General features: G+C 39.6%; 2 protein-coding genes across 3 annotated transcripts; both read left to right on the top strand.

Annotated features, from left to right (window-relative positions):
- Window positions 1-1,780: 1,780 nt before the first annotated feature.
- Window positions 1,781-16,077, top strand: oga (O-GlcNAcase). Of its 2 annotated transcripts, XM_034681801.1 has the most exons (19): window positions 1,781-1,944; window positions 2,075-2,252; window positions 3,619-3,670; window positions 3,765-3,862; window positions 5,136-5,266; window positions 5,389-5,560; window positions 5,660-5,758; window positions 5,854-6,138; window positions 6,237-6,395; window positions 6,534-6,733; window positions 6,908-7,186; window positions 7,273-7,476; window positions 7,769-7,943; window positions 10,977-11,062; window positions 12,125-12,229; window positions 12,619-12,710; window positions 12,812-13,004; window positions 13,104-13,263; window positions 13,590-16,077. In XM_034681801.1, the coding sequence occupies exons 2-19, from the start codon at window positions 2,087-2,089 to the stop codon at window positions 13,724-13,726; spliced, it is 2,793 nt and encodes a 930-aa protein (XP_034537692.1). In that variant the 5' UTR covers window positions 1,781-1,944; window positions 2,075-2,086; the 3' UTR covers window positions 13,727-16,077. The 2 variants fall into 2 exon arrangements, with proteins under 2 accessions (XP_034537692.1, XP_034537691.1); XM_034681800.1 differs by having other exon boundaries at window positions 1,781-2,252.
- A 1,307-nt stretch (window positions 16,078-17,384) lies between these two features.
- Window positions 17,385-22,045, top strand: npm3 (nucleophosmin/nucleoplasmin, 3). Its single transcript, XM_034682489.1, has 5 exons — window positions 17,385-17,567; window positions 17,752-17,837; window positions 19,552-19,671; window positions 20,248-20,341; window positions 21,361-22,045. Exons 1-5 carry the CDS (start codon window positions 17,495-17,497, stop codon window positions 21,471-21,473), a joined length of 486 nt encoding a protein of 161 aa, XP_034538380.1. The 5' UTR covers window positions 17,385-17,494; the 3' UTR covers window positions 21,474-22,045.
- Window positions 22,046-26,648: the final 4,603 nt, after the last annotated feature.

Below are 26,648 nucleotides of genomic sequence, written 5' to 3'. Positions count from 1 at the left end.
GCCGGACGTTCATTTGGGAGCTGTTTTTATATGCAGATTGCCCACGCTGCCATAACATGTCACCTGCCCCATGAGTCTTTTGTTCACACTTATTGTCTACACTTTGTTATTGTTTACATTGTTTTGATGTAGACCCGAGTCAATCAGTCAATCAATCAGATAGTGATGTGTCCTCCTGTGTCGAGGCTTCGAAGCGTGTGGCGAGTAATCCAGGAAGATTTCTGTGAAGCGCGTATCGAGGCTTGTGTTGATGACGTATGTGTAGACGTTCGAAGCCTCGCGAGCCGCTTGTACCACGTGACTGATTCAGGAACCGGTTCGCAGGATTGGTGCGCGATTCGAAATATAAGGGGCAGTGCACAGTCACAACCTTATCCCCAATTTGTTTCCACTTTCCCTTTTGACCCGGCCATTGTATCATAAAGACAGACACCATATCAAGAAGTTCATTATTTATGTGTTAGCATCACAAACATCATTCACTTATTCAATTCAAACCTTCACACACCAAAGGGATGGTGTCATTATAATCACTGCGCTTATTTTACATTTATTGTCCACTTGATGGCGCAGTAGAGCAAATGGAGCACCATGAAGCTTCGGCCCATGAGTGAACCAATTGGATGGAAAGCCTCAATGCTTCAAGAAGCTTCATCTCGCCATCACTACAATCAGACTTTATTTATAAAGCGCTTTTCATATAATGATATTGTAAAACAATCCTAAAGAGTCAAGAGCTGAGCTCCTGTTTGTAAAGTAGTTCAGGTGTAGAAACACCAGGTGGGGTAGTACAATTTTGCTTTCCCATTTATACAATGTCCTTATTTTTACTCTAGTTGTATTCATATTTTTTATATACATATAAATGTATTCCTACTTATTATTTGTATACTTTTCTCTGTATTGTTAAAATGTTCTTGTGTGGAAAATTTTTACAGCAAAGTTATTTTGCATGGAAGTTATCTGTAGCCTGCAAAGTTTTTTATAGTGCCACAAAGTTTTTTAGGTGAGGAAAAATTCAAAATAGTGATCTCACTGTCGAAGCATGGGGATATGGCACCATCTTATGGAATGTTTACAATGCCAAATGAAATTATAATCAATATTTCAGAATAATTCCCACCAATAGAGTATATATACTCAACTCAACTCAACTCAACTTTATTTATATAGCACCTTTCATACATAAAAACATGTAGCCCAAAGTGCTTCAGAGTAACAGTCAGAAAACAACAGCAATGGTAAAATTATAAAAGGCATGATTAAAAAAAGAATTACTTAAAAAAGAAAAGAAAATCAACACAGTCAAATTAATAAAATATTAAGAGTGGAAAGAAAAGTTAAAAATAAGGTAGAGTTAACGAGATCAGGTGAACACAAAATAAATAAGATAAATAAATACATGTTAAAACAATGGTTTAGATAATAATGATTAAAATAAAATAAAAATGATATATATGTATATATTGGTGGGATGTGTAAGTTTGAATTATTCCGATCCAAATATTATCTTAAAACTGCTACCAGTGATTGTTTCCTTGATAAAAACGAGTATCCCCTGGTTGACTTCTAAAAAATAAATAAATATAACAATGAGCCAAAGAGTCAGTCTTTTGAACGGCTCTTTGAAAGGAACGACTCCTCAAGATCCGATTCCCTTCAAAGAGCCATGAATCCCATCTCTACTGCGTATTAGAAACGTCATCTATCTCTTTGCTCATTTGACATCTTTGCTGTGTTTTGTCACGCAGATCTAGTTTTGACTGGTTTAATCTGGTCCCCTGAGCATGCGCACTTGGTGTAAACAGGAAGAACCGACTAAAACTAGGGCGAAAATGATCGGACAAAACGGAACGAACATTTGCTTTATTCTCAAATTTTACTCCACATAAATGTTGTCCGACACCACCTGAGAGTTATTCCGGTTACATCTGGTTAAAGAAGGTGTTTTATTTACGTGGACTTCGATAGACTCTGTAATAACGTTAGCAAGCTGCTGGTTATTTCCTGAGTGAACAGTTGAAAACACTCGGTACGCGTTCATCCTCTCATATATCTGACTGTAATCAAACAGAAACTCTTAATAATGGTTCAAAAGGAGAAGACTCTGGAAACAGCTCCAGTGGAAGGTGCACCGAGCCCCAGCCCAGTCTCCGGAGAGGCTTGTGCAGAGGCCCCTGGCCCGGCCGAGGAGTCCGGCATTGCAGTCAAAGCTACAGGCCACAGGAAATTCATCAGCGGGGTCGTGGAAGGTAAATATGAACACAGGGAGAGAAACAGCCTTTTATTGTTGTTACAACTAATGAAGGTATCATATGTAGGGCATGACAAGTGCTGCAGCAATCCTTCCTAATGACTGTTATCAGTAGGAAATAAATCATTGGCTGCTTTCCACAGTGATAACAGCTGAAAATTAATAACAAATCAATTGTGGGTCAGCTACAAACACAAGCAAATTACATTAATTGTGCATGAAATTGTAAATATATTGTTGCATAGTTTAATAATTACATTTCAGACCGATTTATAACTAAAACGTATTTATTCAGTCTGGCTTTTATGTAGGGTTTAACAACTTTATTACTTACCTTTTACTGTAATATTGATTTAAATGTTTCTTTATTATTTTAGTAATTTAAACTTTTATCTTATTCTATTTTTATTTATTTATTTTAACTACTCAGTTTTATTGATATTTTTAGCCTTAGTTTTATTTTCAACTCTTATCCTTACACTTTAAAATCTATTTATTTTAAATATTTGTATTCTTCATTTTGATGCTTTAACTCATTTTAAATACACATATTTTATTATTGGTGTGCATTAGTCTCTATTTTATTTCATTATATTTTATATTTATTATTACTATTATTATTATTATTATTATTATTATTATTATTATTATTATTAAGGTAAGATAAGATATTACTTTATTGATCCCCCTGGGAGGAAATTCAGTTGTTACAGCAACCCAGACATAAGTACGATCAAGAAAGAAGTTTCAATAAGTAAAATAAAATAAGATAAGTAAAAATAAAAATAGATAAATAAAGTTAGAATACAATTTAGATATATACAACGTTACATTGGAATTTAGATTAAACAGAAGTAATTACAGGCAGTATTAAAAATGTTTCAGCTGTGACAGGCTGACATGGAGTGATTATGGTTGGTAATGACAGATTAAGCAATAAATAAAAATAAATATGGGTATGTAGTATGACCATGAGTTCTTCTTCTTCTTCTTCTTCTTCTTCTTATTATTATTATTATTCTTCTTATTATTATTATTATTATCCCCTAATATGTCTTGTCATTACTTTATTTCTGCTTCTTTCTTGTTTTCGGTCGCTGCAAAGTACTTTAAGTTGCATTTGATTTGTATGAAAGGTTCTATATAAATAAAGCTTGATTGTTTGATTGATTTATATTTAAGTAAGTATTGCAAACATCAACACCATGGTGAAGAATTGGTTTTCTAACTTGGAAAGGAGCTAAATGGCATTTCCAGTCAGGCCCATATCCTGATGCAAACTGTGGTCAAGAATCTCAATGTACCAAGAGAATGCTGTTGTAGTCCTGCAGACTTGAGGCTGACTGCATTGTTTGCTAATGCAGGTTTTTATGGGCGACCATGGACGATGGAGCAGAGGAAAGAGCTGTTCAGAAGGTAGGACAAACTATATGATTTCATTGATCATGTGTTAACACTATAGCAAGGTGATTTCATGTCATGCAGAGTGTAACATTGTTGGATTTCACAGGCAGCAGAAGTGGGGACTCAACACGTACCTGTATGCACCCAAAGATGACTACAAACACAGGATGTTCTGGAGAGAGCTGTACTCTGTGGAAGAAGCAGGTGACTACACAGTTCATGTCTCATATGACAGGGGTTTCCAAACTTTTCAGCTCGTGACCCCCAAAATATAGGTGCCAAAGACTCGCGACCCCCACTGTCCCTCAAAGTGATTTATTGTGGCTTCATTTAGCTGGTCTGCAGAAAATGAGCCTACCTATATGAGCATGTGGCTTTGTTTCCTGTGCCGTTATGAATTAACTTACTGCTCCTGTTGCTTTTGATAATTCACTGTTCACTAACCCCAAACTTAGGAGTCATCTGGCAAAAAGAAAGGCAGAACACTCATTACATTTTCTATTTTCAAGGTTTTATTTTAAGTTTATCATCTATTTTTGTGGATATTTTTTACTATGATGGGTAAAATTTAATTTTTTAGCTCACATTTATCATTCAACTTTTTTTATTGCCTTTTTTCAGTATTTCTTTGTTCACCACAAGTTAACAAATTATATATAAGTTATACAAAACCAACAAAGAGAAGAAAAAAAAAATAATACAAAAATTATAATAAAAATAAAGAAATTATGATAATTGAAGATAAACATAAGAAAACAAGGTAAATAAGCAAAAATAAATAATAGTAATAATAATACATATTATTAGATAACTTTTTTAAGATGAGATTTTTTCTTAATTCTCTTTTTATTGAGATATCTTGTCATTATAAAACATTTCAATCCATCTTAAAAAAATGACATTTTCTTTCTTTTTTCATAAAACAAAATACATATGAAGTAAAAACAAACAAAAATAAAAAAACAACCTGATTATAGGATGTCGTTAACAAATCTAGTGAGAATTTACTTTTATGAAATCCAAATATCTCAATTCTAAAATCACTTTTTTTTTCAGTCATACAAGTCAACTGGCCCTTCTTTAAAATGACACTTTAGGGAACAGCCATATAAGCCAAGAGACAGGACCAGAAGAAAAGTAAATAAATAATATAAGTAAAGTAAAATAAAATACAACAAAATAATATAATAAAATAAGAATTGTGATAATAATGACAGTGATAATAACATTTTACAATACTGATGATATAACATACATTAAATATGAAAACCAATAACACTTAGAAATAGAGAACCTTTAAAAAATAATTCTGGAAGACATCTCACGACCCCCCATTTGTGTCTCGTGACCCCCTGGGGGTCCCGACCCACACTTTGGGAACCCCTGTCATATGACGCTGTGCATATTCCAGTTTTAAACATGACTGGAAAAGGCTTTATCAATCATTTGTTAAAATATGTCCCTTTCAATTTTCTAGAGCAACTTATGACCTTAATTGGTGCTGCTAAGGAGCATGCTATAGAGTTCATTTATGCCATCTCCCCCGGACTGGACATCACCTTCTCCAATCAGAAAGAGGTTTCAGCACTTAAGAGGAAACTTGATCAGGTATTTTGACATTTTGTATTCCATTAGTATATCTCTTAAATCTCTCATGCATTTAACTTTCTGTTAAATTCTGCAGCTGATTGTACTTGTTGTTATTATTAACCCCTCCCTCTCCTCCTCAGGTTGCTCACTTCGGCTGCAAGTCATTTGCCTTACTTTTTGATGATATTGACCACAACATGTGCCCAGCAGACAAAGAGGTGTTCAGCTCATTTGCACACGCTCAGGTTTCCATCACCAACGAAATCTACCAGTACCTTGGAGAGCCTGAAACCTTCCTCTTTTGTCCCACAGGTACTTCCGTGTTTTTGCAATCCTCTGCACGTTTTGTACAATTGTTTGATTATTATATTAATCATTGTTTGTGATTTCCCCTCCTTCTTGTAAACACAGAGTATTGTGGAACCTTCTGTTACCCAAATGTTCCTCAGTCCCCTTACCTCCACACGGTTGGAGAGAAACTACTGCCTGGGATTGATGTGCTATGGACAGGTGAGTCCAAGAGAAACCCCTCTCCGTGACCATTATCACTCTTTCAGTCATGCATGTCAAAGAAGAAGATTAACATGTGGATATGTTTTCTGCAGGACCCAAGGTTGTATCTAAAGATATCTCAGTGGAGTCTATTGAGGAGGTTTCCAAAATCCTCAGGCGCTCCCCCGTGATCTGGGACAACATTCACGCCAATGATTATGACCAGAAGAGGCTTTTCTTGGGTCCGTACAAAGGCCGCTCCACAGAGCTCATTCCCCGGCTGAAGGGAGTCCTCACCAACCCCAACTGCGAGTTTGAGTCCAACTTTGTTGCAATCCACACTCTCGCCACCTGGTACAAGTCTAACATGAATGGGGTGCGCAAAGACATCGTAATGAGTAAGTATGAACTCAAAGTTTGTGTATGACTTCATATCTGTGCTGAATTGTAACATATGACAGCATCAATGTTTGTTGTCCATCTTGCTCTCTAACAGCTGACGGGGAGGACAGCACAGTGTCCATCCAGATCAAGCTGGAGAATGAGGGCAGTGATGAAGAGCTGGAGACCGACATGCTCTACAGCCCACAGCTAGCTCTGAAACTGGCTCTGTCAGAGTGGCTCGGGGAGTTCTGTGTTCCTCATCAATACAACAGTGAGAGCATTCCCTTTGTATTTTATTCATCCTTATGAATATTCTCACAATTATGCATGGAATACACTTAAAGGGTTACCAATGACAGCCTGGGGATAATTTATGACTGATGCATTGAGGCTCGTCTCTGTCTTTCAGGCCGACAGGTGCCTCAGAGTGGTGCCAAAAGCACAGCCATCGATGTGTCGTCCATGGCCGCACCCTCCCTCTGCTCTTCCACAACAGTCACAACTGTGTTCCAGCAACCCATCATGTCTCCTGCAATGCCGCCTCTTTGTCTGGATCCTCTCTCACCACTCTCACACCCCATGGCAAAACGACCACAGGAGGTGGAGGAGGTGAGGCAAAAAATATTACAGCAATGAGTAATCAAGCAGCTCTCAATGCTCCCTCTCTCTTTCTATCTTTGGACTTGGTTTGTTAAGAAACAGAGTTATTCTTATTTGCTTATCAGAAAAGAAAGCATCTTTGTGTAGTGTTTAAAAATTAATTTCTTGACTGCTTCTGTGCAGGTGGAGGTGGAGAAGAAGGATTCAGATGAGGAGCCCATGGAGATGGTGGTTGAAAAGATGGTGGACGAGCCAGAGCCAGAAGCCGAAGCCGATCAGGAAGAGAAGCATGTTGGTCCTATTGTAACCGACAAGATGGCTGAGGACCTGAAACCCATGGACACAGACAAGGAGATTCTGGCAGAGTCAAAGTCCCCAGAAGAGTCCATCCAGGAGGACTCTGGGAGTGATATCGCCCCCATGCAGACAGACGATCAGCTCAAACAAGTGGCCCAAGCATTTGTGAGTTTCTTTAATCTCTTTAGATCAGAAAGAGAGTGAATGAAGATTCCTTACAGAGTTAGAAAACCCCTGCTTTGTGTCCTCAGGATGTGTTTGTGCCTGGACCAAATGAGAAGCCTCTGTTCTCAGCAGAGCCCATCACGCTGGAGGACCTGAGCATGCTGGCAGAGCTGTTCTACCTGCCGTATGAACACGGAAACATGTCCATGCAGATGTTGAAGGAGTTCAACTGGCTGAGAGCCAACAGCAGCGTCGTCAGCGTGAACTGCAAGAGAAAAGAGACTGAAAAGGTGGGCTGACTAACTACAACACACACCAGAGTTTGGTGTAAGTGATTTATCTGAGGAAAAAAGTTATCGACTGAATTTGTTGGTTGCTGAAAACAAAATGGTGGATTTGTTTTACCTGTACTGCCCACTAGGTGGTGCGGTTTTGGTGGATATGGGGTGCACTTGTACCACAGTGAAAGCTCTCATGGCTTACTGGTTATGATAAATAAAATGCCCCATGTTCCAAAATGACTTGGTTCCACCTTTTTCTAACACAATATCTTCTTCTTTCCCACCTTTGCTCTGCCTGCAGGTGGAAGAATGGCAGTCGAGGGCGGAGAAGTTTGAGGAGATGTGCTGCTCCGTCATCCACATGTTCACACGACTTTCCAACTCGGCCAACCGCACCATCCTTTACGACCTCTACCCTTACATTTGGGACATCAAGAGCATCATTTCTATGGTCAAGTCTTTTGTCCAGTGGCTCGGTATGTATGAGTTAAAGAACAAGGTGCTCAGTCTTAGGGAGCAGTAGGATAGAAATAGTCTAATCTAAATCCCAGTCACCCTTTTAGTTTATTTGCACACATTTATTCCAAAAATACTCAGTAAAGTAATCACAGACAGTAAGAGCTTTATTAGTTGATTCCTTAGCTGCATGGATTATGTAGTCCTGTATTTTAAGCAGGCAGATTAACAATCATCCATTTACTCAGAGACATACTGTAGCTTTAAAACACCTCGGCCATCACCTGTAAGCAGGGTGCAATCTGAGCAGTGGCCTTTTATTCTAGATTATCTGAGTCCAGAATAGATCAGATGCATCACAGCTACATAGTTAGTTAAACTGCTCTTGTTTTAAACTTGTTACTTGTCCTCTCTTTTTTTTTTTTTTGTTGACGTCTGACTCAATGCCGCTTGCACTGCCAAACATCCTCCCAAATTTAAATTCGTAACGAGCCGCTCCATCTTGTTGATTTCCAAAATGTTTCCCCCTGTGGTAATCGTCCCAGCAGGGTTACTGCTGCTTGCTGTGTATCCAGTAACATCACTGCTGCATTCCCACACAGACACACTTGCTTCCATCTCTCTGTCTGTGGGGATGGGAATCAGGGGGAAGTCCCCATCCCCTGCGCCACCCCTCCTCCATGCCCTAGCGCGCACGCGAGCTTGGAGAGCAAGTTGACTGGCTGCCTCTCGAAGGCCATTCTGGTGCATAAACTGAGTGAAATGATTTTGACACAAACCCTTATAAATATATGAGAAAGGTTTGTGTTGCTGCCTCGCTGAGTAATCTCTAAACAAGAGGCTGTGGGCAAAATGACGCCCTTTTGATAATTTGCACAATCTGTATCAGGGTGTGATCTATCATCTTGTATTAGAGAAGATATTCATTCTCTCTCTCTCTCTCTCTCTCTCTCTCTCTCTCTCTCTCTCTCTCTCTCTCTCTCTCTCTCTCTCTCTCTCTCTCTCTCTCTCTCTCTGACTCTTCCTCCTCTTCCTTGCTTTCTCACTCTCATTCATTCTCTCTGATGGTGCACTATGATACAGTTTGAGTAACATCCAGCTCTTTGATAACACCTCTGTCTTCTACCAATAGTCTGAAGCACCAGCATGGTCTGTAGGTTACCCCCCCTGTAACCCAGTTTCATTCGCAGGTTTCTGTCCCGCCCAGCTTCCTGGTTAAGCTGAGAACTCTGACCCACAGTACACAGCAGGCAGCATACCCACACTGGCAAAAAAACCACATCAAAAATCCACACTTCTGGTTCAGAACACCAGTGAGTAAGAGTAACATCCACAGCAACATTGGGGAAATTGAACCCCCTGTTATTATTATGATTATAGTGATCTTTGAATACTTCTTAAGAGCTGCTGTGGCATTAAGTGCCTCATGGTTGGCTTCTGCTGTCACTATCAGGAAGCTTTTAAATCAGTCCCATACATCCCCTGAATCTAGAAGCTGTGCAGCCGGCACTTAGTCCCCCCCTTCCTGGTTATTGAACTGAGAACACTTACTAATAACTATGTTCTACTGTTTTCTCCCTTCACTATGTACAGATGGAAGAATCCACAGTACAAGTTTCTACTGCTATTGGATCGACAGTGGCCGATGTATACGCAGTGCAGGCGTTGTCTCTTTCTGTTGCTTGTATTAAAATGGACTTTTCTTAAACTAGATTTATGTATGTTAGAGATTTATTTGGAGGAAAAGAAGCAGCCCTTTGGATGAAGTCACATTTTGCGCAGCGATTTAGCTCTGAGTCCTAAAATGCTAACTCCCAAATTTCTCTCTTTGGCAGCATCTCTCTAACTTGTTTTTTGTTTCTGTCAGTAGGCCTGTAAAAAAATGTCTCACACCAGCCTGATGCACTCACTCCAGGGGATTTACACTTGGCTGTAAAAAGTGATCGATAAAGTGTTCACATGTGTATACACGTGCAGAAACAAGAAGTTTTCAATGCAGTTGTAATGAAGACTGTGCAGCCTTGATAAATTAATGAAGTGGAAGTCAACCACTACCTTTTTGTGGGCTTTGGGGTTTTTTGATATGGGCCAGCAACAAGTCCAAAGTCTCCTCCTGTGGGTGCATCAGCATGCTGTGTCGTGTCGGCTCATCAGAAGGGACTGTTTAGGTGTCAGGGTGAGGCTCAAATGAAAAACGACATTTAAGTGTCCTACCCGCGCGCTGCATTTGTCTGGTCACATGACAGGGCTCATCATCAACCACGGTCAGACATGGCTAGCATCAACACTTTCTGACACAGACGCTAACGGCCCTGTGTGCCTTTAGATGTAAACACTTGTTGTAGTGTATCTTATCGTCGGTGTGTCTCATTGCCTTTAAGAGATTAACCTAAGAGGACCTTTAACTCGGGGATGATCATGTTGATTTCGTTTTGTCTTCCTGGTTTGATGACACGTGCTCCTCAGTCATGTGACGAGGCAGATAAGAAGAAAATGTGACTTCACACGGGGGGCTAAGATCAGTGGGGTGACAGCAGCTGAAGCTTACCTCTGTAGTCTAGAGACAGTCTGGGCTTCAGTCAGGATGGGTCTGCAGAATATTTATGATGCTTTTAAAATGAGTAAAACCCTTACTGAAACACTGAGGGGGCAAAACCAAAGTCAGTCTGTTCTATCTTCAGCTTCATGTTAGTGCGAGTCTCACTGAAGGCAGTTCCTATTTTATTAAGACCTGCAAACCTCATAACGTGGAGCAGTTTGTCGTTCAAACAGTTAAATATCTTTAATATTTTGGACCTATGTTCATCTTGCGAACACGTAAGCTTTAGTTGCTTGAGCCCCATTTCTCAGAAAATGTTTCCTCTGAATGTAGTTAATATATTCCAAATTAGGTTCTCTTATGGTTTAATACTTAAAATAGATTAAAATTAAATATAATGGACGATGCTAATAAATACTTATGACCCCTTCCTCCTCATCCCCTTACTCCCTTCATCTGTGTCAGAGAGCCCCATCCTGTAGTAACGCTGTCCGCTTGGCTCTGCTCCTAACAGGGTGTCGTAGTCAGTCCTCAGCACAATTCCTTAGAGGAGACCAAGAGCCCTGGGCCTTTAGGGGAGGTCTAGCAGGAGAGTTCCAGGTATCTAATGCACCAAATTTACTGAAATCAAATGGGAAAAAAGTGTTGGTAATACATGCGTAGGTATGAAGGGCTTTGGTCTGTCGAAGGTGAGCTGATACTAATGAATCGGGCTTCATAACATCCCGGTTCCATCCCCTCCACTTGTTTTCCAAAGACACTCTTGTCCCCGTATTGTTTTGGGATATTATGAGTCATTGGGAAGGGAATGGGGACCCTTAAACCTAAAAGACCAAAGAGGTTGCAGCCAGTGTTTGGCATGGCATTTTGTGAGTGATTTAATTTGAATTTCTTTCAGCAACTGCCCAAGGAGATGCTGCTTTTCCCTAGCGCACGCGGCGCAAGCGAGCATGGCTAGGTTTTTATTTTCATGACATCTCATTTCTTTGCAGGAAAGCACAGCGCACAAATTACCCAGCCAGCCCTTTGCAAGCGCACGCGCAAGCATAACAGCGCCAGCGGGAACGCAAGCATGTATGCAATGAGAAAACTCCATGATCAAACACACCTCCCCTGTTTAAATTAGTGAGTCCATCCATGAGGGATGGCACCATTTGGAAAGAAAGCCAACTGACATACTATTGAAGGCCTCAGTTTGATTTTTGTCACTTTAGTTTTTTCCTGGAGTTCTCTCTCTTTCTCTGCGCCAGCATCATTATTTTTCTCAACAGGAGGGTCCTGCGCAGCGAAATATTGCAGAGTCTTTGAAAAGGGAAAGGAGCATCTCCTTCAGCCAGTAAAACCTTAGTCAGACCAAAATACAACCCTGTTCTGTTATATCTGAAAAGCAAATGTGTGTGTGTGCTTGTTGCGCTATGTTCCTTCAGCCAAAAAGAGAACGCTGTGATGTTGGTTCATGTTGCCCACTGTCAGATCAACAAGAACTGCTAGATTCCTACTTTCTTACATTATTTGATATAATATACCAAAGCTTTTTGCTCTCTTCTGTCATTTCTTTTGGTTTGATAGTGGTCCAACTGAAGCTAATGCACAGTGCAGCAGTCAGCCAGAGCAGCAGAGCGCATGGTCTGAAACTGAACTTTTTTCTCTTGATACCCACAGAGATTGTTGCCAATAGATGGGGCAAACGATCTTTTCTACCAACCCCCACCTTCACTGCCAACCTCCAAAATATATTCAATAAGGCCTTACTTTCCCAAAGATGAGGTAAGATTTATGTGTGTTAGTGTGTGTGTGTCTGTGTGTGTTAAAGTCCAGCACTTAAGTTACAGCCACGAAGCATAAATACATTTTCAGCCAAAATGTTGTTAATGTTTGGTTGCAGAAATGATGTTGGCCAGTTGCTTGTAATCCCTGCAGAGCTGGCCTAGTTTAAGCTGTTATTGCTTTGCGCTCACTGTGCCATAATGTTACGCTCAGCTGCTCACTACAGTAGCAGGTGTATGTGGTAATTGTAAAAGAGGCTTTAGATTGTCCAACATTTCTTGATACACATTCACTCATTTTATGGCATTTTTTTAGGCCTTTATGTGTAATTATTATTGTTATTGATAAGTCATTTTATTCTGTGTTGTGTCTTTCTTTCTTTTTTGCAGGCTGCGGTTTATAAAATCTGTAAAGAGACGTACTTTGAGGAACTAGAGGAGGTCCCTGTCTCTGATGAGGATCCTGATCTCATAGCAGACAGGTACGACACACAGAAGTCTTAGTCCCAAACATTCTAGTTTTTTTCTTCTCTCCAAAGCAAATCAATATTCTGACAAAACCCCTTCTGTTTCTATCTCACAGGTTAGTAGGAGGACTCCTGACGCTGAGTTCAGACTATGGCTTTGTGTTGGAGGACGATGAGGGCGTCTGTGGTTACGCACTTGGTACAGTCGATGTCAAGCCCTTCCTCAAGAAATGCCAGTTAAGCTGGACTCCTTTCATGCAAGAGAAGTACCACAAACCTGACGAACAGAACGATCTCACAGACGCCCAGGTGAGACATTAATCCAGACTTCAGAAGATCTAGATCAGATGAACAATGATTGTGGCTCCGACTGCTTGATTTTACTCTCTGTGTTTTTGGTCCTTGTAGAAAATGATGCTGAGTTTCCATGAAGAGGAGGAGGGTCTACCAGAGTCCTTCCTCTCCAACTTCCCCTCTCTCATCAAAGTCGACATTCACGCCAAGGTCACTGACCCCAGTGTGGCCAAAAGCATGATGGGATGTCTCCTTTCTTCTCTTAAGACCAATGGTAGGTGGTGGCCAACTGTGTTATGACTTAAACTTTATTAGAATTGACTGTTATAGATCAGATGTCTGAGTCTGAGTTAAATTCTGATGAGTATTGCTTACATATATTACAGTAGCATACTTACCTTTGACATGAGGGCCTGTACATGTTCCTCTTTGCCCTATATTTAAATCAATACAATACAAAACGATCAAATGCTTCAATGATCCTTTCTTTCTAAAGTCAATCTTGAACAAGGGGCAAAGTAAAAGATTCAAACTATATTTCAGTGTTTAATTCATGACATTATTTCCATTGACTCTGTCTGTTTCTGTCTGTCACTCCAGGCTCCCTGGGTGCATTCTGTAAGGTTCGTCAGACCGATAAGAGAATGATGGACTTCTATAGTAAGCTGGGATGCTTTGAGGTGGCCAAAATGGAAGGCTTTCCCAAAGACATCATCATTATGGGACGCAGCCTATGAAGAGAACCTCCCTGTCACAATAACAAAGAGACGGAGAGAGAGGAAGAGCTAGTCAACATGGCTTAAACGTGTTTGCTACCTTCGTGAGAAAAAACCTCCATGATAATTTTATACTTCATTACCATCTGGGCCAGCCCCTGGAGACTTCTTTTTAGGATTTGTGTACAGAAGCACAGAAATCGCACACAGATGTTCATGCTGCCCTTAGATGTTATGGCTCTGTTGGATTCAGCAGATCTGAAGCTGAGGCACGATCTGTCGTCAGATTTGAGCTAGAGAATGGAAGAGTGGCACTCCAGCGTTGTTTTCTGGGGTCTCACTGATCATATACCTCCAGGAGGCAGAGGGTAATAACTCCATAAGCCTTTTGCTGATTGAATCCAGAAGCCCTTATATGGTTAATGCCTGCATGCCCTAATGCAAAGTGTCTGTATCTGAAATGGAGGCAGAGCTGTGAAATGAGGGCGACCTGTATCTCAGGTAGTATCTTACTACACCTACAGCCTGCATCCCCCGGATGTAACATAGAGAAACACCACAGCTGTAGACACAAGTAGGACACCTTTCTACAGGATGTGAGGTGCTATGTGAGAGTTTGCCTTCCATTATCACATTAGGGTATTGCTCCACTGTAGACTTGAAGAAAGAGGCCTTTTCAGTGGCGTGTTTCTAACATAAAGTGGTTCGAAGTGCTGATTCTGTGCACATGAAGGGTGAAAAACTGTAGCTCTTGGACTTGTTAGAATATTAATCTAAGGTTCTTTCAAGCCAGAAAAGGAAAAAGTATTTGTTGAGACTCTAAAGACTCAACCAGGAGGTCTTCTTTATTTCCGTTTCAGTAGAGGTAGACATTTGGAAAGCAATAGAAAAGCTTCCACGAGTTTACAAACATTGTCCTCTGCCTATTTTTACTCAGCACTTTGCTTGTGGCCATTTTTTCTTTTTTATAAATCTGCTTTTTTTTCTGCTCATGTCCCCTTTAAGCTATTGCCTTTTGGTTCATTGCCTTTGGATTTTAGGTTTATATATTTTACCCCTGTGTCTTCTGTGTAAAGGCTTTAGAACTCGGCTGTTAGATACAGCAGGAGAGCATTTTTTTTTCCTTTTTGGACATTGGCCTTTTTGTTGCTGAAATTCCAGAGATGTAGCAGAGATAGAAATTGACAGTCACATGTCTACTTTTTAGATCCAAGCCTACAGAGTAGAAAATCTTATGTTAACCTAAGCAGAGCTACGGTCATACATAACTGTCAGCCAAAGCTCAGACTGTCTTGTTAAGCAGAAACACATTGGAGCACTGAAGGTTAGTAAAACTGAAGACTTTGAAGCATAAAGCATCTCAAAGCTGCTCAGTTTATTCTAAACCACTTATTCTAAACTTGACTAGTACAGCCGCTAATCTAGACTCGGCTCAAAGGATGATAAAACAACAAAAAAATTCATCTTTTGCTTTTTTTTTCCACCATAAATAATCCGTTTACAGTCAGCTTGCGTCCCTTCTTGCATTCTCTTTGATGAATGTCTTCTCAGTCGAGCCTTGGTGAGCAGTGTTTCAGAAGCTGAATTCTGTCACCAAAGTTGACTCCCACATTTTTTGTTGTGTGGGGCTTGGAGCAAAAAATTCCTCAGCCTTTCCTACGTGTCCATTGAATGTTTTATAATCTTAATGCATTTCCCATTTTGTTTTTGTAAATGTATGTAGTTACTTAAAAAAAACAAAACCTAATAAAGCGGCGTGTTCTGTCGGTTACATGAGGATCATCAGTTGCTCTTTGGTAGCTGCCTGCCAATGTGATGTTTTGATACTGTGTACATTTCATGATGTGCATGAGGTGTATTGGATTTGCTGTGGTGGTCATTAGAATAACCTCATCTTTTGCTGCATAGAGGAAGAAGCATGCCACTCACCTCTATGAGCGTAATACTGTAGTATGCTGACAGTCTGTAAACACTGTCAAACATAAAGTGTTATTATTATTTTGTATATCTTAAAGCTGTGGCTCACGTTCTGTTGTCCTTGAAGGAAAAGAAAATGCTGCTCCTTGTTACAGGGAATCCTGCCTGGCTGTGTTTCAGCGAGGTGTGAAGCCCCGCAACAGACTGCAGCATTTTCACGCTCATTTTTAATGGTTCGTCTTTCAGTTTGTCGATGCCCGAGCTTTCTCCTCTGCCAACCAAGGTTTGATAGAAACAGGCTGAGTGTGAGAAAGGGCTCCAATTGTACATTTTGATTATCTGAGTTACGGGAAGGGGACAGGACGGGGTGGTTGTTATTAAAGTGACTGTTTGACCAATGTAAAATTTGTATGTAAGATACATAATATCAAAAATAAACAAACAATAATAAGTTGCTTTGGTGCTTTGAGTCATTTGTGCCTCTGAGTGAGTCTCTAAGGACTGAAGGAGTAAAAATACATGACGGAGTAAGCATCATCCCTTTCTTAATTACAACTTTGGGTTTTTTGGGACTTTTATTTTCACTTTTGCAATGTATACAAACATCAATATACTAATAGCATATGGACATAACATAGGGTAAGGCAAAACAAAGATGGTCAGTGTACAAAGTCAATACAAACAACTATATTAAGTACGTGGTGTAAGAGATGTACAGATATGGCTGCCAAATTTTCAAAAAAAGTGTCATGTCATTTTCTGAGACTGTGATTTTTTTTCCAGGGGGATGCAACTATTCATCTCAGAAGACCACCTTTCAATAACAAGAGGGGGAATCAGATTTCTATGAAAACTGCAACGCACTTCTTGGCCACACAGAGAGCAACTTTCATGAATTTGAGTTGTGCATTGTTTAGAGAACCGTGGATACAACCAGTGGAATACTAACTCCTGTGATCCTGGTTAAAGTGGAGCAGATATGCCAGAAAGGGCTCACTTTGGTACAGTGCCAGGTACAGTGCAGGAAGGAACCAACTTCAGCACTTCAACCAACTTAACTTGTTGGCTGAAAAACGGACCCTATCTTTATTATCAGATTCAACACAAGTACAAAACAAGGTTGGGAAAATCAGTGCAGAAACAGTTAAATAATATGTAGCACAATAAAATACAATAAGATAAGATAAGATATTACTGTATTGAATTTATTGCATTCAGCTGTTACAGCCACCCAGACATAAGTAAAATCAAGAAGTTTCAATAAGTAAAATAAAATGAAATGAAATAAAATAAAATAAGTAAAAATAAAAATAGATAAATAAAGCTAGAATACAATTTAGATATATACAATGTTACAATGGAATTTAGATTAAATAGCAGTAATTACAGGCAGTATTAAAAATGTTTCAGTAGTGACAGGTTGACATGGTGTGATTATGGTTGGTAATGACAAATTAAGCAATAAATAATAATAAATATGGGTATGGAATAAGACCATGAGTTGTAGTTACCATAATAATGTAATATAACATACATATGGCAGAGATAATTATAATACAGTATATTATGCATTATAATAAGGCAACAGAGTTAACATGATAATCTGCAAAGATATTAACTAAGAAAATAAAATGCAGATTGCAGGTGAACAGAAGAGAGAGAAAAGAGAGCAGGCACATTTAAAAACAAGGAGAAGTTGGCTGAAGAAACAACATGATTGGTCAGGAGGAGGAGACAGAAAATAAAACCAGCCGTCGCACAGTGATGACGCGTCACGCATGCTCACAGTTGCGCCGTGCTTGTTATTTTACGCGGTTGGTCCATCAGGCTGCAAAGTGTGACCACTGACTCTGAATTTAAAGATTCAACAAGATGTCTCTCAACGACGATGAATCATCTGATATCGAACTAGCCGGTCAATCAAAGTTGGAGAGCTTCCTGTTCAGTAAGATCTGTTTCCAGGGTTTAACTCAGTTTATCAGAGCAGCTCTGGAGGCTCACACGTGGGTCTGCTCTGTACAGTGCCAGCGGATAATGTGCTTACATTCTTGAAATCGCTTTATATTGTATGTGCAGTTATTAGCGAATGCAGTAACTTGTTTTTTAAAACATTGTGTTTTGTTTTCCAGGCCAAGAGCTGTCCTCCAAAGTACCTTTCTTCACTTTCCAGGGTGATGAAGAGGAGGACCTGGAGCATTTTCTTGAACTCAGAACAGTATGTACAAGTGCAACAGAGCATGTGTTAATGAAAACCATAGGGTGTGAAAGACTCAACCCAAAGCAGTGTGTGTTCAGACCTCTTTAAATCATAGTTTAGATGTGATGTTTTCACTCTCATGTGTATATATATATATAATAATAATAATAATTTTATTTGTAGAGCACCTTTCAAAACCAGGTTACAAAGTGCTTTATGTGGGCAGCAAAATAAAACAGGCAGATCATAAAAACACACAAGTCAAAATAAAGAAATAAAACATTTTAAAAGAACTCTAAAGGAATACAATTATTTTAAAATATATTTCTTAAGATGGTTAAAATAAAGTCAGATAAAATCCGGGAAGGCTCTGTGATATACATATATATATATTTTTTTATTATTTGGAATCACATGAGTTCACAATTGTACAAATTACATTAGTTACTTGTCATCTATAGTGATCCACCTTGTTTTTAATGTTACAAGACTGAACTCAATAAAAACAAAAAGACCAATGACAGAACGTGGGGTGTCCGTTAAACAAGAAAATAATAAGTACAAATACTTTAATACACAGAAGAAAGTTTGAATACCTTAAACAAAAGGTCTTTTTTTAATATCTTTATTTAGGTTTTTTCTTTTTCCAGATACAAATTGCAAACGTCTGAGACATTATTATCCATGCCTCAAACTAACACACAAAAAAAACTGAATAATGTATAAATGACAAACCAAATAATGTACAAAACACAAGTGAAATACCAAAACAATAACATAGAAAGTAGATTTAAATTGTAATAATACTGCAACAATACAACTTGGAGGATGTCAAGTGCCCTAGATTTTGCTAAGTTCTTATTTTTTCATGGGGTTGCTTTTGTAATAGTGGTCTATAAACGGCTGCCATATTGAGTAAAACATATCTATCTTTCCTTTCAGGGTGAATTTTATTTTCTCTAACTGCAAATGCTTCATTACATCATTCATTAAAGCTAGATAAATTGGAGGGTTTTTTTGTTTCCAGTTCAGCAGAATTATTCAAAAGAAGGTCTTTTTGTAGAAATATAAGACATCCACTTACTCCACACTAACTCAAATTTGTGTTTCTGAAGCTTCAAGGAAAAGGTAAACCATTCCATTTTAATAATGTCATAAATTCTGTCATACCATTCATTGATGGATGGTGGGGCAGGTTTAAGCCATTTTCTGGTTATTGCTTTCCTGGCAGCTATGCTCAATATTCCAAATAAATAAATACATTTTCTATTATTGGATGTGTGGAGGTATCCAACAAAGAGCTGCTCCCAACTAAAAGTCCCATTTGTATCAAACACCTCCCTTAGTTGTTTATGTACGGTATGTCAAACCAAAAAGGGTGTATTTTGGGACAGGACCAAAAAAGGTGATTTATGATTTGCTTGCTGACTGCCACAGTTCCTCCAACAGCTAGAAGAACCTGTGTGGTGTAATTTCTGAAGTGGTGTTATAAAATATCTGATAAGACACTTCCATCCAAAAAACCTCCATGAGACTGAGCTCGTTATCTTCCATTGTAGTTCACAATATTTTCCCCACATCTCCTCAGAAACACATTCGGTTGTTTTTCCCATTTTTGTTTTATGTACGAGGAGCATTCTGTTCTCATCACTTGTATACCTTTGTATAACCTTGAGATTATCTCATGTATATTTTAAACTAGTTTTCATATCACTATTTGTTACTCCCTCAGATCTGCCTGGGAGAGGGAGCCAAGGAGGAGAGCAATGTGGTGGAGGTTACAGCCATGAACCACCAAGGAAAGAACATTTCAGTGCCCATCGCCAACCTTCACATCAGCTGTCTGCCCATGGTACAGTAGAGTGATGTCTCTTACATGGAAGCTACACACATGTGGAATGATTTAAATGTGATAGCCCTCAAATGTTAACATGAGGTAGAGTTAGTTTACACAGACCTATCTTTTAAATATGTGTTCTTTTAACTTCTATACTGTGAGTCCATTTCAGAGCCTGTACTTTTTATATTTACTGTAGTATAGAAGTTTAATCACTACTTATTTTCACACAAGTATGACCAATATATTTCAACTGGATCTAAAAGTTTGTCGTTTTCCACTCTCTGGATGTATTTTTTTTATAATGCGACGGTTCAGAAGATATTAAGATTATGAGTTTTGCCCATTTAAGTAAGGACTTGACTGACAGGCGGGAACACTGTAGCTGTTGGTGAGGAGGCTCAAAGCCCGCCTCTTTACCTCACACTAGCTCGACAGAAGTTATGTTGTGTTCAACATTTCCAATATGGCTCCCGCCGCCGGCTGGCTTCAAGATAGCGTTCAGGAACAGATGGATGACGTCACGGATACTACGTCCATTATTTATACCGTCTATGGCTCTATCTCATATTTTTAACCTTCTCTCCTCAGGTGAGTGTGGGAGAGTTTGAGCTGAAGGCCCCAGTGACCATCAGGCTCAAGTCTGGAACAGGACCAGTCACTGTCAATGGGTTACACCTCATAGGTAAGACTCAACAAAAGAAGAAAGTGCTTTGTTACACAATTAAGAGCCTGTCTGCGTTTTCTGAAGGGAATCAATTAGATGATACTGTAGTAAAATAAAATCTTACTTAATAATCATGAGCTGTTGCTCTATGCTGCTTCACATAAGGCAACATTAAGACAATTACAAAGCAAAACAGATCCAGATTTATCACCTGACGAGTTGAACCACAAGACTTTAATGATCCATGAGGATGTTAGTTGGTATTCAGGTCAAACTCAACCTGCTGATTTTTCCATCTTGTCTGTTTGTGTTCAATGCTTTGCATATAACTTCACCAAAATGCAGGAAATATGTTATTTTTGCTCTAAATTTCCTGGTGAAGAACCCCATGTCGCTAAATTTTCCTTTTACCAGTACTAAGTAGGCCATAGCTCATCTGACTTGATGAAACTGTTTACCAGCATTTAACAAACAAGTAGACCTGATGATGTGTTCTTATGCTTAAACAGAAACTGTAGGTATTATATTTATGCAGCCAAAAGTTTGATGTGCTTTGTATATTTTCCAGATTTTTTGTCCTTTGTTCATCAAATGCATGTGTGCTTTCGATGTCATATGCTTTTGTTCAACTTAATCAACTTAATACTCCCCCACATGGTGTAAGACCAGTCTACTTTTTGAAAAAAGGTCAAATTCACCAAGTTTTGAAATGTATCTCAGTCTCTTTTAAAATTGACCCAACTGCACAGAAAGTTCCATATATCATCAGGCAATGACCTTTCATTTGTCTGCCTTTAAAAGCCACAGACCTGTGCTCCTTTTATATATTTTTCTGTTCTTAGTTCTAAGTCAATTTAGAGTTATTTAAGATACATCTGTGATATCTCCCCGCTGGTTGTAATGAGTGCGTGACTCTGCATCTGACTCTGAGCATGAGGTCCAATGAGAGGGCAGATTAAATAAACAGGCCTTTAAAACCTCCTCCATCAGGAGTCTGTATAAGATGTGATTTAACACTGTCCTCTGGTCTTGTGCAGCTTCACGGGCAGAAGAGTCTGACCTGTCCGACGATGACGAGGATGATTTTGATGAGGAAGACAGTGAAGAGATCAGCCCCATTAAACCAGCAAAGAAGAAGCTGAAGCAGTAGGAGGAGAGGTCGCTGATAGCTTTTTGGAGCAGCCTCGTTGGTTACCTTGAACGTGTTCTACTGAGGTGTTTTGTACCAGACGGACACATTTTACTCTGAAATTGTGGCCTCCTCACTCTTCAGTTCTCAACAGTTAAACCATCTGTGGTTAAGACCGTCACTTAAAGAACTGTTTTTGCTACCCAGCATTTTCTACTGTATGAGATACAGTCAACACTTCCATGGATTTATCACAGCAGTGATGAAGACATGTCTTTTACCACCCGGGGATTCATGAACTGTTCACAGATGATGTAAACAAAAAGAGAACCTTCATGTGAGTTTGGGTGTATGGCACGTGTGTGTGTGTGTGTGCGCGAGTGTGTGTTCCAGATTAATTATGATTTCAACTCTCTGGTGCGAACAGATGAATAACATGCATACAGTTTATGAAATGTTCTTGGTGCACAGCTTTCACTTGTTTGTAGTTCCAGAACACTGTTTTTCTATATGTTCATGATAAATGTGAAGATTTTGTACTTCAAGTGAAATGCATCCAAATAAATTCTGAATAAATCATTTTTAGCCAATCACTGAAATGTATACAGTTCTGTATCTGCAAGGCCAGATGAGAGTAGGGCCTTATTTAAAACACAGCACAGACAGCAGTTAACCAGGGAAACCTGACAAAACAAAAATCCAGAAATGTGGACGATGAAAAACAAAGTTCATTAACTTCAAAAAAATACATTTTCATGACCAAATAGGTAAAAAGCTGACGGGTGGGCTTTTATGCCTTAATTTAGAAAGGACAGTAGATAGTACAGTGGCCCTGAACGTCAACAACTCAAATATTTCATGACTACAAAAAGCAATCCACTGAATGTGAAAGAGATTTAATCAAACATGAATATTTCATGAAACAGGCATGACAAAAAAAATGCAGAAATATTTGATTACACAAAGCTGTTTCAGAAAATTACCATTTTGGATGAAGCAAACACATTTAACAAGATGCAGAATATTTCATGATACTCTCACTGATGCATGATTTTGTTTCATGAAATATTTTCAGGTACAGTGAAATGTTTTGGGGAGTGGAGAAATATTAGTGCTGTTGACCTGCAGGGCCACCGTACAAAGAGTGGGAAACAGGGAGAGAGAGTGGAGAGTGAGAATACAGTCATGGCCAAAAGTTTTGAGAATGACACAAATATTACATTTTCACAAAGTCCGCTGTTTCAGTTTTTATAATGGCAATTTGCATATACTCCAGAATGTTATGAGGAGTGATCAGCTCAACTGCAATTAATTGCAAAGTCCCTCTTTGCCTTGAAAATGAACTTAATCACCAAAAACACATTTCCACTGCATTTCAGCCCTGCCACAAAAGGACCAGCTAACATCATTTCAGTGACACACAGGTGTCACACACATTAACACAGGTCTGGGTGTTGATGAGGACAAGGCTGGCGATCAATCTGTCATGATTGAGTGACTGGACACTTTAAAGGGAAGATGGTGCATGACACCATTGTTCCTCATCTGTTAGCCATGGTTACCTGCAAGGAAACACGTGCAGCCATCATTGCATTGCACTAAAGGGGCCTAACAGGGAAGTTTATAGCAGCGAGTAAGATTGCACCTCAGTCAACCGTCTATCGAATTATCAAGAACTTCAAGGAGAGAGGTTCAATTGTTGCCAAACAGGCTCCAGGGAGCCCAAGAAAGTCCAGCAAGCGCCAGGACCAGGATACTTATGAAATGCTTCTAATTGTATTTCATTATACCATAGAAACATCTGACAAAAACACCTAAAAACCCTGAAGCAGCAGCCTTTGGGAAAATGTAATATTTGTGTCATTCTCAAAACTTTTGGCCATGACTGTACATGGATTTTAGCAGGTGATGTGGACAAAGGGGTATCGGATTTTTTGCTGGTCCTGCTTTGATCTTCTGTCTGTTCTTCTCTTTTAAAGACACGTCTTTGTTTTATGAACAGCTCTAAACTTGACAGAGTAAGTTCAAGAGTAATGAGCCATAGAAGAGCTTAAAAGAGAGAGAGAGACAGGGAGCTAGACAAGGTCATAGATATAAAAACCTCGAATAGCTGCTAACCATGATACTACTGTGCTTGACTGAACAGCCAACTCACCTGTTGGGAACCATGTAGAGAATCTGTGTATTATTTGTTGAAGGAAGGAGAGGAACACCCAAACCAAAAATACAGACCAGCTGAAGCTTCAGGTCCCCATCCCCATTCAAAGAAGTCGAACATTTCTGTACTCTAAATCTTTGAAGTATTTCACTTTACATGTAATGCATGGAGAATATATGAAAGGTTACTTTTTTTTAAATTAAATTACAAAAAGAAGATTTTTTTCATGATATTCTAATAAAGAAATGCGGCTGTATATCACGTGATACAAAAGCTGCATTATTTGATACATTCAGAAGTTGGATTAAATTGTGTTCTTTGAATCCAGCCTGCTGCAAGGTTCACATTATGCAGATTTTCACAGATCAAATACTCAGAAGTTTGGAAGAAACCAGATGTTTTATCCAAAGAGAAAGAAAAACACTATCACCTGATCTAATCCGATTTAAGAATCCTTTACGCCGCTTACAGATCCAGTAATTCATGATGTTCAGTCGGTGTAATCTAATCAGATTACTTTGGAACAACTGGACTCACGTGTGCAACCTTGATCATCTCAGGTGCTTCATTTTATTGTGATAGCTTCACTGTCTCCCTATCTCTCACTCTCTCCTCTCTCTCCTCTCTCTCCCCTCTTTCTCTCCCTGTCTCCCTTTCTCTCTCTCTGAGTGAGCAAGGTGATGCTAGGCAGTAGGAAACAAGACATGAAACAACCTCAGTCGACACGACAGCGTCAGCTTGAGATTTAGCCCGTAGAATAATTGAATCACACATCACCAGCGATAGAGAGAGAGAGAAACCCGAGCAGGTCATGTGACAGATATCAAATCAATGTGCAACAATCCCCCCTACTAGTTAATGTCACCTTGACTTGGAGCAGGTGCTTCTGCTTCTTATTTTCTGACTCATAAACCACATCCGACCGGTGAGAGCTGAGTGGGAGTTTTGTGAACCTTTACACCATTTTTATTGGGTAGAAGAGTTTTATGGTCCAGCATCTGTGTGCTGCATTAAACCCTCACCTCTGTGTGGAGGTTAAAGTCGTGTTCAGAGCAGCTCTCCTGTCTGCAGCATAAGCAACATCAATCTGCCTGATAACCAAGACGGGTTTGTTCAAAGCAATGTTGTTAAAAGGAGGATCCCTTAGTGTTAAATGTCTGAGCGGAAGAGTTCACCCAAAATCAAATGTTGTCGTTCCTGATCTACATCCCTTATCCACTTCACATCATTTTACTTCTTATTTGAATCATTTTTAGTGTATATAGAATAGAATAGAATAGAATGTACTTTATTCATGATTATTATTATATATTCATACAGTGGGGCAAAAAAGTATTTAGTCTGCCACTGATTTTGCAAGTTCTCCCACTTAGAAAGATGAGAGAGGTCTGTAATTTTCATCAGAGGTGCACTTCAACTATGAGAGACAAAATGAGAAAAAAAAATCCAGGAAATCACATTGTAGGATTTTTAAAGAATTTATTTGTAAATTATGGTGGAAAATAAGTATTTGGTCAATAAAAAAAGTTCAACTTAATACTTTGTAACATAACCTTTGATGGCAATGACAGAGGTCAAACGTTTCCTGTAAGTCTTCACCAGGTTTGCACACACTGTAGCTGGTATTTTGGCCCATTCCTCCATGCAGATCTCCTCTAGAGCAGTGATGTTTTGGGGCTGTCGCTGGGCAACACGGGCTTTCAACTCCCTCCACAAATTTTCTATGGGTTTGAGGTCTGGAGACTGGCTAGGCCACTCCAGGATCTTGAAATGCTTTTTATGGAGCCACTCCTTCGTTGCCCGAGCGGTGTGTTTGGGATCATTGTCATGCTGAAAGACCCAGCCACGTTCCATCTTCAATGCTCTCACTGATGGAAGGAGGTTTTGGCTTAAAATCTCACGATACATGGCCTCGTTCATTCTTCCCTTAACACGGATCAGTCGTCCTGTCCCATTTGCAGAAAAACAGCCCCAAAGCATGAGGTTTCCACCCCCATGCTTCACAGTAGGTATGGTGTTCTTGGGATGCAACTCAGCATTCTTCTTCCTCCAAACACGACGAGTTGAGTTTTTACCAAAAAGTTCTATTTTGGTTTCATCTGACCACATGATATTCTCCCAATCCTCTTCTGGATCATCCATATGCTCTCTGGCAAACTTCAGACGGGCCTGGACATGTACTGGCTTAAGCAGGGGGGGACACCTGGCGCTGCAGGATTTGATTCTCTCTCGGCGTAGTGTGTTACTGATGGTAGCCTTTGTTACTTTGGTCCCAGCTCTCTGCAGGTCATTCATCAGGTCCCTCCGTGTAGTTCTGGGATTTTTGCTCACCGTTCTCATGATCATTTTGACCCCAGGGGATGAGATCTTGCATGGGGCCCCAAATTCGAGGGAGATTATCAATGGTCTTGTATGCCTTCCATTTTCTTACAAATGCTCCCACAGTTGATTTATTCACACCAACCTGCTTGCCTATTGTAGATTCACTCTTTCCAGCTCTCATAGTTGAAGTGTACCTCTGATGAAAATTACAGACCTCTCTCATCTTTCTAAGTAGGAGAACTTGCAAAATCAGTGGCTGACTAAATACTTTTTTGCCCCACTGTATATTATGCACCATAAGACACGTTTCCACCAAAAGTACACAGCCTCATGAGTTCCAGGCGCTTCTCTTTTCAAGTTCACTCAGTCCACTGTTGTTCCTCTTCCACCCAGGTTCAGGTTGTGTTAAAGTAGTCTGGTGCTATGTGAAAAGCCAAAATGCCCCCAGAGCAGGAGGTAAATGCCCCCAAAGCAGGAACCTTTTGGGGGTCAAATAAAGTTCCTGGCACATTTTAAAGCCCTGTTTACACAGAGAAATGTTTTCAATAGAAAAAAAGTTGGCTGTTCATTTACAGGGAAACAGCGTTTTGGGTGACTGACGGGAATCTGTTGACAATGCAACCCCTTCCGTCACCATGAAGCGATACACAGTTCCTCTGACAAAGGTGACGTCACAGCCTGATTCGCACATGTGTATTATGATCCTAGTCAAATAG

The sequence above is a fragment of the Notolabrus celidotus genome, chromosome 4, assembly GCF_009762535.1.
Source record: "Notolabrus celidotus isolate fNotCel1 chromosome 4, fNotCel1.pri, whole genome shotgun sequence".
Taxonomy (NCBI): domain Eukaryota; kingdom Metazoa; phylum Chordata; class Actinopteri; order Labriformes; family Labridae; genus Notolabrus; species Notolabrus celidotus.
This window is presented reverse-complemented; position numbering and strand designations above follow the sequence as displayed.